Source organism: Chiloscyllium plagiosum, chromosome 32 (assembly GCF_004010195.1).
Source record: "Chiloscyllium plagiosum isolate BGI_BamShark_2017 chromosome 32, ASM401019v2, whole genome shotgun sequence".
NCBI lineage: Eukaryota > Metazoa > Chordata > Chondrichthyes > Orectolobiformes > Hemiscylliidae > Chiloscyllium > Chiloscyllium plagiosum.
The window spans coordinates 18,059,500-18,074,865 of record NC_057741.1 but is presented as its reverse complement, the minus strand read 5'-3'; the positions used below and the strand labels follow the sequence as shown (position 1 = coordinate 18,074,865).

At 37.3% G+C, this 15,366-nt stretch overlaps 1 protein-coding gene across 1 annotated transcript in view; it reads left to right on the top strand.

Annotated features, from left to right (window-relative positions):
* Positions 1 to 15,136, top strand: part of tbc1d9 (TBC1 domain family, member 9 (with GRAM domain)) — a 76,026-nt gene extending 60,890 nt beyond the window's left edge. Inside the window, exons 14-21 of the mRNA XM_043674139.1 lie at positions 3,503 to 3,601; positions 3,723 to 3,791; positions 4,683 to 4,923; positions 6,645 to 6,710; positions 8,681 to 8,770; positions 12,813 to 12,881; positions 13,071 to 13,177; positions 13,269 to 15,136. Coding sequence (XP_043530074.1) covers positions 3,503 to 3,601; positions 3,723 to 3,791; positions 4,683 to 4,923; positions 6,645 to 6,710; positions 8,681 to 8,770; positions 12,813 to 12,881; positions 13,071 to 13,177; positions 13,269 to 13,964 — 1,437 coding nt within the window. The 3' untranslated portion in view covers positions 13,965 to 15,136. The remainder of the gene's footprint in view (positions 1 to 3,502; positions 3,602 to 3,722; positions 3,792 to 4,682; positions 4,924 to 6,644; positions 6,711 to 8,680; positions 8,771 to 12,812; positions 12,882 to 13,070; positions 13,178 to 13,268) is intronic.
* The last annotated feature ends 230 nt before the right edge of the window (positions 15,137 to 15,366 follow it).

Sequence of the window (15,366 nt, the reverse complement as noted above, 5' to 3'; positions counted from 1 at the left end):
GTTTGGGTTCCTAGTGGCATTTGCGTCCAATACAGATTCACAGAGGGGACAGTGGAGGTGAGCTTGTGCCTGGTACAATGGCTGCATCAGAGAGGTGGGCCTAAAGTGGACTCATAGTGCAGCGCATGGTAGCTTCGGTGACATCTGCATTGGCAAGGTCCACTGAGAACACATTAGTGGTGAGGGTGTTGGAAGCGAGATGACGCAGAGGAGTGGTGACTTTCTTTCCTGTTGCACGGTGAAAGGACTCATGCTGGCCGCAAGATCAGTGGCCAATGACAGAGCATTTAGCAATAAATAATGTAAAGTTGAACACTTCTTCGTTTCTTTATTCTTCTGCCTTTATATTCTATGTTTTGGTTTATTTTTCTGTGTTTAAGATGTTGTACAACACTTTTCATTGTATTTAGTAATAAAATAGACATGACAATAAATAAATCAAAGTCGTGCATTTCTTTTGAGCGTTACAAAATTCAAACTGTGCTGTTGTTGCAACCTCTGGCAACCTGCCTAACTCTCCATACCTTGCTGCCTGTAAACAGCTGTCCGACTCAACACCTTTGCCACTGGCCTGCTGACTGTCCTCATAGGCTCACTGGTGATGCAGGAAAGTAACAGAAACAATTACAAAAGAATAATGGCCTCTGGCTGGAGCAGGAGTCTGTTCAAAATCTCCCAGTTACATCAATCTGTGCTTTGAACAAAAGTGTGCAGGCAACACAAGATCTCTCCTTTAAGTCTCACTGTGCCTTATGGGCTACCTGTTAAGACAAGCCCGAGGTGATCGAAGAAACTTATATTAATGTTGGAACAAGAAAGCAAGGGATGCATGAAAGGCAGAGTTGAAGGAACACCATTTGATACTTGCACTCTGTGCAATATTTTGGCTAAGATTTTATTAGTCATCGAGGGACAGGCTTAGAAGATGGAGGTTGCCAACAAAGCGTGGGGGGGGGGGTGTAAATTTTGTCTTGTTTTTCCAACATCCAAACATTTTGTCAGCAATGGGGAAGGTGGAGGTCCTCCTTTCTGCCAGGAGGCCAAATAACCCACTGAACTGGCCAACCTATATTCACAATTTGAATTTGCAGGTTATAGAAATTAAAACATGAAATTTACCCTACTTAAAATAAATGTATAAGCCTTTTGATCAAACTTTGTTTTAGTGCAATCATTCTTAAACTCTCCTTCCCCTTGCACTAACAATTATATTTAATTTATTGTAATTCTTAGTTATGTACAAAAATAATGTGTTAAAATATCACATCTTAACAAGAGTGAGATATAAACCATAAGCCGCAATCTGATTTTGGCCTGCTTTCCACTTATCTACAATGTTTGTTGGTATAATGTGGATGAGGAAGTGAAGTTTCAAGATTGCTTGAAAAGAGCAGCCTAACTTCTGGCACAAGCAAGATGTTTTGAATTGTGAGAAGAAATTGAATATTCAAATGCTAGTCAGTCTGACATTTCTGAATTTTGATTTTGAGAATTTTGAAAAGAAATGCAGATTTTGTGAAAGTTTGGAAGAATGGCAAACGGAATAGGAAACCAAGCATGCGACTAGGATGAACAATATTGATGAATATTCGTTTTAAGTGGTTTAATCACAAAAGAGTATACAAAGTCCAACGTAATAGTTGCTTGCTAAAAGTTGAGGCTAACCAGGTTGCAAAAATTATTGTGGAAAACTTTGAAGCATAATGTGGACTCCTATGTCTCTGGGAAATTAAACCTATCTCTGCTAATTGAAAGCTGTGGAAAATTGGAGAGTCTCAAATCCACTGTGAATGCAGGTGTGTTGTGGATTTGTTAGTAGCTCCTATATTTTTTTGTTTGACCTTTGAGACAAACTTGACTATACTCATTACCAGGAGTACTTAACAGGGTTCCAACAAATGTGTAGCTGACCATTAAGGCCTTTCAACACATGGAAGGTTCTGCTGCAAATAGGATAGGATCCCATGCACAATTGAGTTTTGAATGAGTTACTGGCTTTGGCTTTCATTGCTTTGTATTTTGTATTTGGCTGCGCTAGGTGCAACACTCGTGGGTGAGTTTCTCCCAGAACTTAGAGGTTGATGTCAAAACTAAGTGAAGCCTTGAGTTGTTCTTATCGCACTTTCTTTTAATACCATGGGGGCATGCTGTAGACGCTGCACAGAAGATTGCTTTGGTAAGCGATTTGTCAGCCATCTGACTACATGGCGCCTAATTAATTTGTGACCATTTCAATATAGTAGAGATGCTTGGCACACCTCAGTATCTGGAACTTTTCTTTTTTGTCATTTATGTCCATAAGATTCTGAAGGCGGTTCAAGTGAAAGTACTTGAACTTCTTCGTATGCTATTGGTGCACATGGTACATTGGTCCAAATATGTTAGGGTCCAAGTCTTGTATGTGTAGAGCAGAAAAACAAAACTGTTACCCTGTAAACCAGTAGTTTGGTAGGCAGATTTACTCCTCTTTATTCCCATAGCTGAAGGCTATGCTTGCTTTGTCAATTCTTGAATGTGTCTTGTCATAATACAGACAACTCAGGAGAGTGTGCTGCCTAGATAAGTGATATTAGATACTGCTGAGTCCATCCAATTTTGTTTTTGACTTTGTTCATGAATTGGAACCTTGGGCTCAAGATAGGGTTTTTTTGGAACAGGTTGGTACATTACTTAAGTTTTCCTTGTGCTGGCCATAAGGCCAAAATCGTCGCATGCATTGGGGAATTAGTCCAAACTACATTGAAGGCCCAGTTCAAAAACAACAGCTCGTGCACATCCATTGACAAACAGGAAATCAGGAACCAAAACCTTGGTACTTTGGTTTTTGCCTAGAGCCATCTCAGATGGAGCAGCCTGTTGTTAAAGGTATCAAAAGGCATGGCATGGAGGAAACACTATGTCTATGTATAGTTATTATTGTGATGAGATCATAATTTCTGTTGTACTCTGTTTGATCAAACCTGCACAACAAATGAAGAGAAAGAGTGTAGTGACAGAATAATGGATGCAGAAATAATTTATCATCTGTAAGATTCTGAGATGAGCTCCAGAGGACATGAATGAAAATGTGAAGAACTTCCAAAAGTAAAGAGATTATTTCTGGAAATCATGAGCTAGTGAAATATGTCAGTGAATTTTACTCACCACAAGGAAAAATACAAAGTTCGAAAACTTGATTTCCACCAAACACAATCTAAATGCTTTAAATTTTGAACATATTTAAATTTAAGACACTTTTATATTAACATCAGTAGAAGATTAGAAGAATTGAAGACAAATGAAGCTTTTTGTGCATCAAATTAACCTTAATTCTGCTGTTTCATGCTCCAGAATTGGTGAGATGCTCATGACTAATTACAAATTTGTTTTGTTTCTCTATTTTAGAAAGTATGTGCAATGGATATAATTTCTATTTGTGTGAAATGTAGCTTCCATAGATGATAACATGGGATTATTTTATAATTAATATACACTATATATTGTGCATATTCCATCTTTTCAGAAATTTGGTAGCATCAGAGCTGATGTGATTGAGCAGATGCGCTTTAAGCAGCGACTACGAGTAATTCAAACTCTTGAAGATACAACAAAGCGTAATGTAGTGAGTGCAGCAATGCAACTATTCCAAATTGATTTATATTTTGAGTTTTATTTAAATTACAAGACAGTAAAAAAATTTGTGCTTTTCCTAAAAAAAAAAAGTATTTTTTTTTAATATCCAGGTTCGAGCTATTGTGACAGACACATCATTTACAATTGATGAACTGGAAGAACTGTATGTCCTTTTTAAGGTAAGCAGCTTTTTGATGTCAGTGTCCAAGTTAGCATAGAACTGTTTTTTGTGTTTTCAGCTGACGTCATTGTTTGTAATATTATGTGTAAAGCTAATGTATAACAAATACTATCTAGTACCCCATATCTCTAAAATAGAAGATAAGGGACAGAGCTGAAGTTACTACCTTAGTGTAACTGAGATAGTGTAACAAATACAAAGGCATAAATGCTATTGCCTGAATGATTTCAGTTTGTTTTTCTTGCTTCAGAGGCAAATTACTTAAATACCAACCTCTGCTTTATTCCAGTCAGGAAACTGAGCTGCAGAGGTTGTAACAAAATTTAAAATTATTTAACTTGTTAAGCTTTCTAATTTTTATTATGTTTAGGCTAAGTATCTCACCAGATGGTTTTAATAACTTATTCATCTATGTAGTAATTCCCCAGGATTCAATCCATGGCTGATAGAAGGGAAGTATTCCACAATTACATCCATATTGAATAAACAACTTTGTATCTGCTATCATTTAGTGTTATAAACAACAACAATTTCTATTTAGTTCGCACTTTTAACACAATAAGATGTTCCAAGAAGCAATGCAAAGCAAAATTTGATACCAAGCCAGTTTAGGCAAAAATTTGATCAAAGAGCTATATTTTAATGAGGGTTTTAAAAGAAAAATGAAATGCAGAAAGATATTTCCAGAACTTAGCTATGCCTACAATGTCCAAGTACATATCAACTCTATTTTCTTCTCCATAGATATTACCAGATCTGCTTCATATTTCCACCATTTGCCATGATACTTTTTTTGTTAGCCACTAAAATTTGTCTTTTTAAACTTGCTCCATATTATCTATGTTCACCACTTGAAAATTGTAAATTTGCTTTTTTTTATCACATTTAGGCTGAGCATCTCACCAGCTGTTACTGGGGTGGAAATAGCAATGCTATAGAACGTCATGACCCTAATCTGCCTTATCTTGAACAATATCGTATTGATTTCGAACAATTCAAAGGATTATTTACACTTCTTTTCCCTTGGTCATGTGGTGCACATTCGGATATATTAGCTGCACGCTTATTCCGACTACTTGATGAGAATGGAGATTCTTTAATAAACTTCAAAGAATTTGTCACAGGGTTAAGTAAGTAGAAAGATTTATTTTCCATTCATAAGGTTGTAAGATTTACAATGCCATTGTACTGGAAGTTTTTTTTGTTAAATTATACCTGCTAGTGAGACAGTTTGGAAACTAAGTGAGTAAACAAGTAAAGATCCTGTTGACGTTTCCACATTAAGAATTTAAAGAAAATAATCAAGATAATAATTCCTAACGTACATATGATTGATCATTGTTTGATATGCCAACCTGTTACAATGTGCAGTGTGATAGGACACCAGTTTGAGGGAATGCTATGCTTGATGCTGAAGAAAGACTGTGCACTTTGCCATGGTGAACAAATTTGAGTACTGGAGTTAACAAGCTTTGAGAAGATTTGTAGCTCAGGTTGAGGTTTTGGATGTAGGTTTGCTCGCTGAGCTGAAAGGTTCATTTCCAGACTTTTCATTACCCTACTAGATAACATCTTTAGTGGGCCTTGGGCGAGGTAATGCTGAAAATTCCTGCTTTCTATTTATATGTTTGGGTTTCTTTCGGTTGGTGATGTTATTTCCTGTGGTGAAGTTACTTCCTGTTCCTTTTCTCAGTGGGTGATAGGATGGGGTCAAACTTGATGTGTTTGTTGATAGAGTTCCAGTTGGAATGCCATGCTTCTAGGAATTCTTGTGTGTGTCTTTGTTTGGCTTGTCCTGGAACGGATGTGTTGTCCCAGTCAAAGTGGTGTCCTTCCTCATCCCACTTTGACTGGACAACAAATCCATCCTAGGACAAGCCAAACAAAGACACACGAGAATTCCTAGAAGCATGGCATTCCAACTGTAACTCTATCAACAAACACATCAAGTTAGACCCCATCTACCACCCCCTGAGAAAAGAAACAGGAAGTGACTTCACCACAGGAAATAACATCACAATGGGAAATGACATCACCAACCCAAACATATCAATAGAAAGCAGGAACTTTCAGCATTGCTTTGTCTGAGGCCCACTGAAGATGTTACCTAGTAGGGTAAAGAAACATCTGGAAATGAACCTTCCAGCTCAGCGAGCAAACCTACATCCAGCATTGGAGTTATTGCACTCTGGGTAGCATACAATTGGGGAAAGAAAATGGCTGCCATGGAGTTGGGAAAAAAAGCTATTAATTAATAAATACACCAAGCTATCTTCCCAAAGTCAGTTGTTTCACCTTTTATATTACTCTCTTGTGTTTTGTTCGGTGATTTCTTCCATTAATTCACGGAAATTAACTGTGTTCTTGAAATAATAATTTTTTGTATGATTAGAACATCATGTATTGTTTTCATTAAACTGTAGTGGACAACTTCCCAAACTGCAGGTTGCAATCCCCAATGTGGTTAGCTTTGGATTTGCAAGCTCCAGTGCAGCAATAGCTACTCTGGAACTCCAACAAGTTCTAATACCTGCAGGACTCCTTTTTAAATATGCTTTTTATTGTTTAAAGTACAATAGTGAGCATGACCTAATTGCCCAAACTTTAGGGCTTGAATTCTGTCCTAAAATATCTAAATAGATTCTTTTTACTTAGAAACCTATGGATAAAAAGCTTTCCCTTCCTGGGAAGCACTATGGTAGTGTTCTATTGTAACTAATCTTTTTAGTTATAAGCCAAGTCAAAATGGGGAGAAAATCCAAACAGTAGAGTTGAACAGTGAGTATTGTATTTGCTTGAGTGTATAATCTTTGAGACCGTTTTAATTAGATTATGCGATTTGTTTTCATAGGTACAATGTGCCATGCGGATCTTGTAGAAAAATTGAAATTGTTGTATAAGATACATGTACTTCCTGGTAAGAAATGTTATGCATTTTAGAGTCAAGTTCTAATGAGAAAATTACTCCATTACTGTACAATTTCATAGGAAGTTTCTAAAACAAATCTAAGTATTTGAATAACTTTCTTTCAATGGTGTTCTAAAATCTTGCATGTTTTACTGCTTTGTATGTAAAACCTAATCTGTACTTCATCAAGAAATAAGACCATAAAACATAGGAATGGAAGTAAGGCCATTCGGCCCATCGAGTCCATTCTGCCATTTAATCATGGCTGATGGGTATTTCAACTCCACTTACCTGCATTCTCCCCGTAGCCCTTAATTCCTTGTGACATCAAGAATTTATCAATCTCTGTCTCCACTGCACTCCGCGGCTTTGAATTCCACAGGCCCACCACTCTCTGGCTGAAGAAATGATTAGTGACTGGCCATTTTGCTGACGTCACTTGAATTTGCAAAGCCAGAATGGAAAATATATCAGAGAAGAAATTATGTAATATTAATGTGTATCGTACAAGTCAGGAGATTCCATTGAGAAAGAATGTTTTAAATCACATTACAAAAACCTTTTAATTTTCATTTAGGCACATGTATATTTATATTTTGACAATTTTGTAGCCACCATGCAGAAGCGATCAACTCAGTGGTTAGCACTGCTGCCTCCCAGCACTAGGGACCCAGGTTTAATTCCAACCTCAACCGACTATCTGTGTGGAGTTTGCACATTCTTCGTGTCTGCGTGGGTTTCCTCCAGGTACTCCAGTTTCCTCCCACAGTCCAAATTAGTGCAGATTCGGTGGATTGGCCATGCTAAATTGTCCATAGTGTCCTGAATGTGCAGGCTAGGTGGATTAGCAATGAGAAATGCCGGTTACAGGGATAGGGTGGGATGTCTGGGTAGTATACTGTTCGGAGGGTTGGTGTGCACTTGATGGGCCAAATGGTCTGCTTCCACACTCTACGGATTCTATAATTCTATGTTTTTCCCCACAGTACAGAATTCACTTTCACCTTCAGAATTAGAATTTAAGACTTAATTCTGCAGATAAGTAACAATGGAACCTACCTCTCGGCTTCTATATCTGTCAATGCTAATGGGTTGGTGCCTAATGAAATACATGTAAAGATATTTGCTTCTATGCAACTGCACACTACCATCCGTTACATAGATCAGCACTGCGGCATGCATCCAAGCAGGGTTAGCTATATTTTGAGCCATTGCTGATCCTTGCTGTCTTGGCAAGTGTAGTAACTGCACAGGCATCCTTATCGCAAATAAGGCAGCTTCATATCAACCGCTTAGTTAACACAAGTACACATAGTCATTCTAGATATCATAGTTCTTTCAGAAATGTCTGGCAGTATCTCAAGATAGAGCTTGGTATGGCTTTCCTGACACATAACCATGTAATGCATAAGGTGACGTGATTTGTGTGCTTCTTAAATTGTTGAGCATACCAGCTACTTAGGCATGAAAATTTCATACTCGTGATGGAGATAAACTGGCAAAGCTTCCTTTCAGAAGAGGGTCCCCTACTATTTCTCCGTCAGGTAAATTGAAAATAAAGTAAAAATATTTTGCATGAAAAATGTGTAGGTCTTCTGCTATGGGACAACTTGAAGTCACCCTGAGTTGGATCTGTTGGGAACTTAGTAATCAGAAAATGGTAGTGCCTACCTACAATTAAGAGGAAATCTGTGCACCAATCTTCCTTCACACCACACAAAACAACTGGCTTCCATGGTCTGCGTGGACTCAATCTTATTCAATTTCCCAGCCATTATCACCCCATTTTCCAACACAAACACCTCTTTTGTTTTTTTGTTACAGAGCTGAAAGTTATCGGAACTACAGATTTCAGTTAGCCCTCTGACTTTGATTTGACCTATCAGTATTCTACTTGTTGCAAATACAGCTTTTATGCTTTATACCTTTAAATCTTTTTGAAATAAATGCTTATTTTGTTCATTCATTACTGTTCTTAGAACCAATTTTCAATGAGCAAGAGGACCCTGATTCTGCATTTGAAGCCACGCAATACTTCTTTGAAGATGTAACACCTGAAACTGTACAAGGTAAGTTTATTTTGTGTTGTTTATATATTTATACAGTTTGTAAGTCAAGATGAGAGATTATATTATGGATCAAGTTGAATTGGTATATAAGCAGGACTGCAAAAAGGGAAGGCATGGTGACAGACTGAGTTTACAGGGTCGAACGACGCTTACTGGATAGAAGTAACATTCTTCTGAAATTTTGGTTTTCTGGTTTTAATAACAACAAGAAAAGCTGGTAGCTAATAAGTAGATGATGTGTTCAATTGGGAAGAAATTCCACACAGATCTTTAGTTTCTGATATGTTCCATTGAACATGTGCTCTGACTAATAGATATTGTTCAAGGATTTGACTTAGTTTTGATATTTGGTGGAATACAATAATAGAATTCACTTTTCATGGGAACCCAAATACACTCCGACTTCAAGTTTATGATCGAAGAGTATTCCCCCTTGACTTGAACTAAGGTCCATTGACGACACTGACAAAATTCCTCCCTTGTTTCTGCATAAAATAGCAAGACAAGGCGGAAGTAATATTAGCCTGTTAGCTCTAGCTGAGAGCCAAAGCAAGGATGCAATGAGCATCCAGATATGGTCAAAGGGATCAGCGCAATGACAGTGTGAAGAGTCCAGAAATGCTGCCTGGCCCAATCTGAGTAGGGTTGATGTACTTGAGTGCGAATTGTTCTCTCTGATCATCACCATGATAGCTGTTGCTGCAGTCCAAAATGCAGCATTGATGTGCAGAAGCATCCTGTAAGGGGTTTGTAGATGTACCTTGAGGGTTCTTAGAGGCTGGTATATATCAGTTCTAATGTCTGTGGGTGATGTCCATGGATTGTGCCTAACAAGATAGAAGGGTTTATGCCCGAAACGTCGATTCTCCTGCTCCTTTGATTCTGCCTGACCTGCTGCGCTTTTCCAGCAACACATTTTTCAGCTCTGATCTCCAGCCTCTGCAGTCCTCACTTTCTCCTAACAAGATAGTGCCTGGAGTCCATAATGGAGGTCATTCAGAGCAAGCAGTAAACTGAATTTGCTGTGTACTTGGTATCACCACTCTAGCTTCATCTCAAGTTCTCTCAATGTCTAACTTGTTTGGAGAGAAAGTGGATGAGGTGAGTTGAGCCATTAGCAAGGCTTTTAACAAGCAACAATTTCCCTTGATTGGCAACTGACACTGCTTAGTGAGGGATTCGTTACTCCTGCTTGGAAAGAGATCTAGATTGGTCTTTTCGACTTATTGTAGAATTCCACAACAAATCTCACCGAAGCTCATATTATCCATATACCTATAATATTCTGCCCTCTGTTTTCATATCCTTCCCTAACTAAATCAATAACTTCACATTTTCCCCACAGTATAAACTATCTGCCACCCTTCTTTCCATTCATTTATCTATATTTCTTTAAAGTTTTTGTGTCCTCCTTGCAGCTTACTTTCCAACATACAGTGTACCATTAGTAAATAGATTACTCTCAATTCCTTCATCCAAGCTATTTTAGATGCCAAGCATGGATCATTGCAGCACACCACTAGCCAAGAGACTGCCAACATCAAAATGACATTTGCTCTGACTCTCCTATTTGTTCATTAACTAGTCCTCTAACTGATATTATATCCTACTTTGTGAGCATACTATACAACAATCCATTGTGTGGCACCACAACAAATGCCTTTTGAAAATCCAAATACACTATTGAACTGATTTCATTCATCTGCTCCACTCGTTTCATTCTCAAAGGTCTGTCAAACACGACTTCTTTTTCCAAAGCCATGCTGACCTTGTCTATTCATACTATAATTTTTAAAATGCCCTGAGTGAAAATCCTAATCATTTTCCAAGTAAAGTCACTAATGGATTTCAATATTTTCTGCCAAGTGATGGCATCATTACTGCCCTGTAGTTCCCTGTTTCTTCTCTCCCTTCTTTCTTTGAATAATGAGTTGCATTTGATCCTTTCTGATCCATTGTTCTGTCCAAGAATATTCCATTGAAAATTTTGGACGATTACACTTGTGCGTTCTTCATCTCAATATTCACTTCTATTAGAATCTTAGAATGTAGGCCAACAAGTCAATGGAATTTCAGTTTTCGGTTCCATTATTTTATCCAATATGTTTTATTAATTAAGATTAATTGCTTCATATTCTTCATTCACATTACATCCTTGACCCCCCCACTATCTCCAATATGATATTTTGTATCTTTACTTTTGGTACAGATGGAGAGGAGTCTGAGTGAGTGATAGGCAACGAAGTTGGCATGCATGATAAGAAGTATCAGGAATTGGGATGCGTGACAGCAATTGAGGGAACGGGTTGCAAGTATTAGGGAGGATGGTAGGGCACAAGCTTTGGTAGGAGTAGGTACTGTAGCAAAGATAGTGGATGTCAGTGGCACTTATGCTGGTGAAGTTCCTTTGGTATTGTGCTTTCCTCCAGACTGCTGAGACTGCTTTAACCCTAATGGCATCCTCTGGTCAGACTGACATGGTCTGGTGTCATGGCCTCCACTAAGGGAAGAGGAAGTTTCCCATATGCACCACACTGACCAGCAAGATCACAAGGTCCTGTGGCACCAATCCCTGTCTACATTGCCTGATGCAAATGTCCACACTGATGGTGCTTTTTTAGAACATAGAATATAAAACATAGAAAAGTACAGCACAGAACAGGCCCTAAAGCCCACGATGTTGTGCCGAGGTTTAATCCTAATGTAAAATATAATAACCTAACCCCTCAACTCACTGCTGTCCATGTGCAAAAATACACTGGCACCATTAGGATTTGAAACCACAGTCTCCCAATTATGATGAAGGCACTTTAACAAACTGAGCCACAGCACCACTGGGCTCCATGTGTTTTCAAAATTAGCATGGGTGCAAAAGATACCAGTGAATTGTGGGGTAGCTGCTGAGTTTCAAGTTGTTCTGGGAATGACACGTGACACAATGGATAGGGAATTGGATGTGACAGATGCCATTGGGATGTGGTAGATAACAAGGCATGTTTGGCAATACAGTTAATGCAACTCGAATTTAGCTTTAAAAAAAAATGAGATTCAGTCTCACTGAAAGAATTTTTCTTAGAAACGTGAAAAAAGGGAAATGTTATTGTTATGGACCTAGGACAAATCATAAGTAGTTGGCATGCAGTTATTAAAACAGATGCTATGACAGCTTTTTATGAAGAGAAATCAGTATAAGTGAAAAGATGTCTCACTGCAATTATATGGGGCTTTGTTGAGTTCACGCCAAAAGTTCTGGATGCAGTTTTGATCTCCTTACTGAAGTTGGTATATGCATGCCTTGGAGAGAATGTACAACAAATGTTCACTGAATTTATTCTGTAAATGAGGGGGTTAATCTCAGAGGAGCAATTTGAATAAATTAAGTCTTTACATATCAAAGTCATTTGTTTATTTCATTTTAACAATAATTTTAAAGAACTGCATTATTGATTCTATCTTGGGTACTGTCTTTGTGATTGGAGGAATTGTAGAGATTCAAAGACAAAATTAACAACTCCATCATGATAAGCAAAAATACATGATAGCTGTTGGTTCCAATAAAGAACACAAGTTAATAAAGTGAATAGAATTTCTTTGTGTTTTTTTTAAAACTTTAATTGTACTTTGTAGAACATAACAGACCAAATTTTGTTGAAACGGCATCTTGCAATTTATACTATTTAAGTATTCAACTTACTGCACTCTACAGCTCAAACTGTGTGCTGTAATTGTGAGACACAAATGGCATAAAAAGGACAGCAGGTGGTCTGACACTTGGTGAATGGTGGGATCATGTAGGGCACAGAAAGAAATATTGAGAGGAAAGGAAAGATGAACATTAGAAAATGTTTCACAATTTGCCCCCTGCTAATGGTGTGGGTTGTCAACATGCTGATATTTTTCAAAGAGGATTCTGCTCAATAGCTTTAAAAGCTATATTTATATCTTGCGCGCGCGTGCACACACACATAGACACACACAATATGATGAAGAGAATTGATAACAAGTATAATAACTTGTCAATATTTATTCTTAATTGTTGCAGATGTTGAGACCAGGGCAAAACATGAGACAGAAGATGGCTTTGTCACTGTAAACCTAAGGAATGAAAAAGGTAGAAAGACAATATCATATAATTCTCTGCAGACTTATTCATAAAAAGTGTACCAATCTTGACTGTGAAGGATTCATACACTTAATTTGGACAATACTGTATTAATGAAAAGGTTTTGCTGTAATCATTTTTAATAATTTAATTTATAGCTGTACATTTTTGTTAAGTTTGAAGTTTGCTCTTTTACAGTTGAAAAACGACCAAACTCTCATGATTACCGACATTATATCAGGATGTGGGCACAAGAAAGGGAGCATAAGTTAGAGAGTATCAAAGACCTACCTAAATTGAATCAAGTAGGTATCCTTTGTGCCAAGATCAGTAAGTAATTTTATAATTTTCCAAATTACCAATGGTAACTTCATGTTTATTCCTGATCTTTTGCAGGAACAGTTCATTGAACTATGTAGAACTCTGTACAACATGTTCAGTGAAGATGTAAATGAGCAAGAACTGTACCATTCAACTGCAGCTGTAACCAGTTTACTTTTGGAGATTGGTGAAGTAGGAAAACAATTTATCAATCAGTCAACACTGGAAGCAGGCAGAAGTGATGATAGCAACAGCAGAGTACACTCAAAAAAGGAAAACCAGCCATTGCATTATGGACAAGGAGATTCTTTCTGCCCAATTGCTGATGAAATGAGTGATGAAAAGGTGGCTTCTAGTGAATTGCAAGACATTAAACTGGATAACAGTTCACCAAAAGACAATGGAGTATCTTCAGCAATGTTGATTTCAGATGATGAAACAAAAGATGACACTTCCATGTCCTCATACTCTGTTTTGAGTGCTGGATCTAATGACGATGATAAGCTACAGTGTGAGGACATCACAGAGGACACTGTGCTTGTGCGCAATAACAATGAAAATCCTCTTCCCAGGAGTGGCAGCATGGACAAAGATTGGGCTATCACCTTTGAGCAGTTTTTAGCTTCCTTTCTAACTGAGAATGCTTTGGTGAGATACTTTGAGAAAGTTGGGTTAGTGATGCCCAGGATTACAAATGCTAAAAATATCAGAATTATGGGAAAACCAACCACTTCAGCAAATGACTATGAGATTTCTGCAATCTCGGGATGAGGTGGTTGCTGCTGTTTAGTCAACAGGTTAAATGAAGTAATGTCCTATAAACTTACCATATAAACCAATATAACATTTAGTAAACTTGACTGTACAGTAGTTTCACCAGAGTTGTCAGGTGTTCTTTATCTGTATTGTAAATTATAAGTGATACTTAGTCCCATTTTTCCAAACCCCACTTTTCATTGCATTTTATTGAACTTAAGACATTAATTTAAGACATTCTCTGTAGAAAACTGGAGCACCTGCACTTTGATTTTCATGCTGCTTTATAAAAGAGTTTACTTAAGTTTGTTTATTAATCATTTGTATCCAGTGATTCCTTGTAACTTTATATGTTAACTAATGTCTCTTTGTTACTGAAACCATTCCTGGAAACTTCATTTTTATACTAGATTCAGTGCTAATACAATTCTAAGTTTAGTTTCCAAATCAAAATAGTGGTTTTAAATTGGCTTCTTTTCTTTTTTGTTTTGAAAGGATTCTTGGAAATATTGGTTTGATCTACAAAATTAAAGGAACAATGTATAGAATAACATTAAAAAACATTAAAAGTATGTGTTACGCTAATTAATTTGTTGACTTTTTTCACCATGCAATTAAAAAAATTAAGTTTTTCATTAATTAGAGAAAATGTTTGCATGGAAGAATGAACGAGGAAACAAATTACAGACAATTAATTGTAGATAGAGAGAGGAAATTACAGAAATATCTTGGACCAAAATGAAGGGGAAACCATATGTTATACGTTGAAAAGGAGAGGGTCACTTAATAAGTACAGAGCACATGAAGCTTTGAAAACTCCAAATTTAAAAATAAATTATATTAAACTATATATAAATCTCTCACACTACACCACAGAATAAAGGTTAATATTGTGCCAACACAGGGGAAACTAGAAGCACTGCAGATGCCAAAATGCAGAGGTTGCTGGACCAGAGAGTGGTGGATTAGGGAAGTTCAAAACTGTATTTGGTTGCTGCTTTCTTGTCTAGTGACTGGGGCGATCTGTACAGTCACTCTCGATTGTACAAGATAAACAGGAAAAGCCTTTAACTCTGTGTGGGAGCCACATTTCATTTTACACCATTCCTCTGATAAAACTTGTAGGCCTTAATGCAGCTACATTTGAGACATGCCATCATCTGAAATACAGATTGAAATAAATATTTTGCATTGCAGCTATTGCCTGCTGATGACACCTAATTTTCATTCATGGTTTGCTGTTTTTTGAAGGTCATTTGAGGTACCAATGCATTGAAGATGATGATAATTCCAGGTATTTTTTTTTCCTTGCTGAAATTATTTTGAAGCCTGTTCTTGATAATTTTGTACAAAGACAAATAACATATACAGCAGTTATTGGGGACTCAACAGTCAGGTTCTTCCAAATCCATCCACA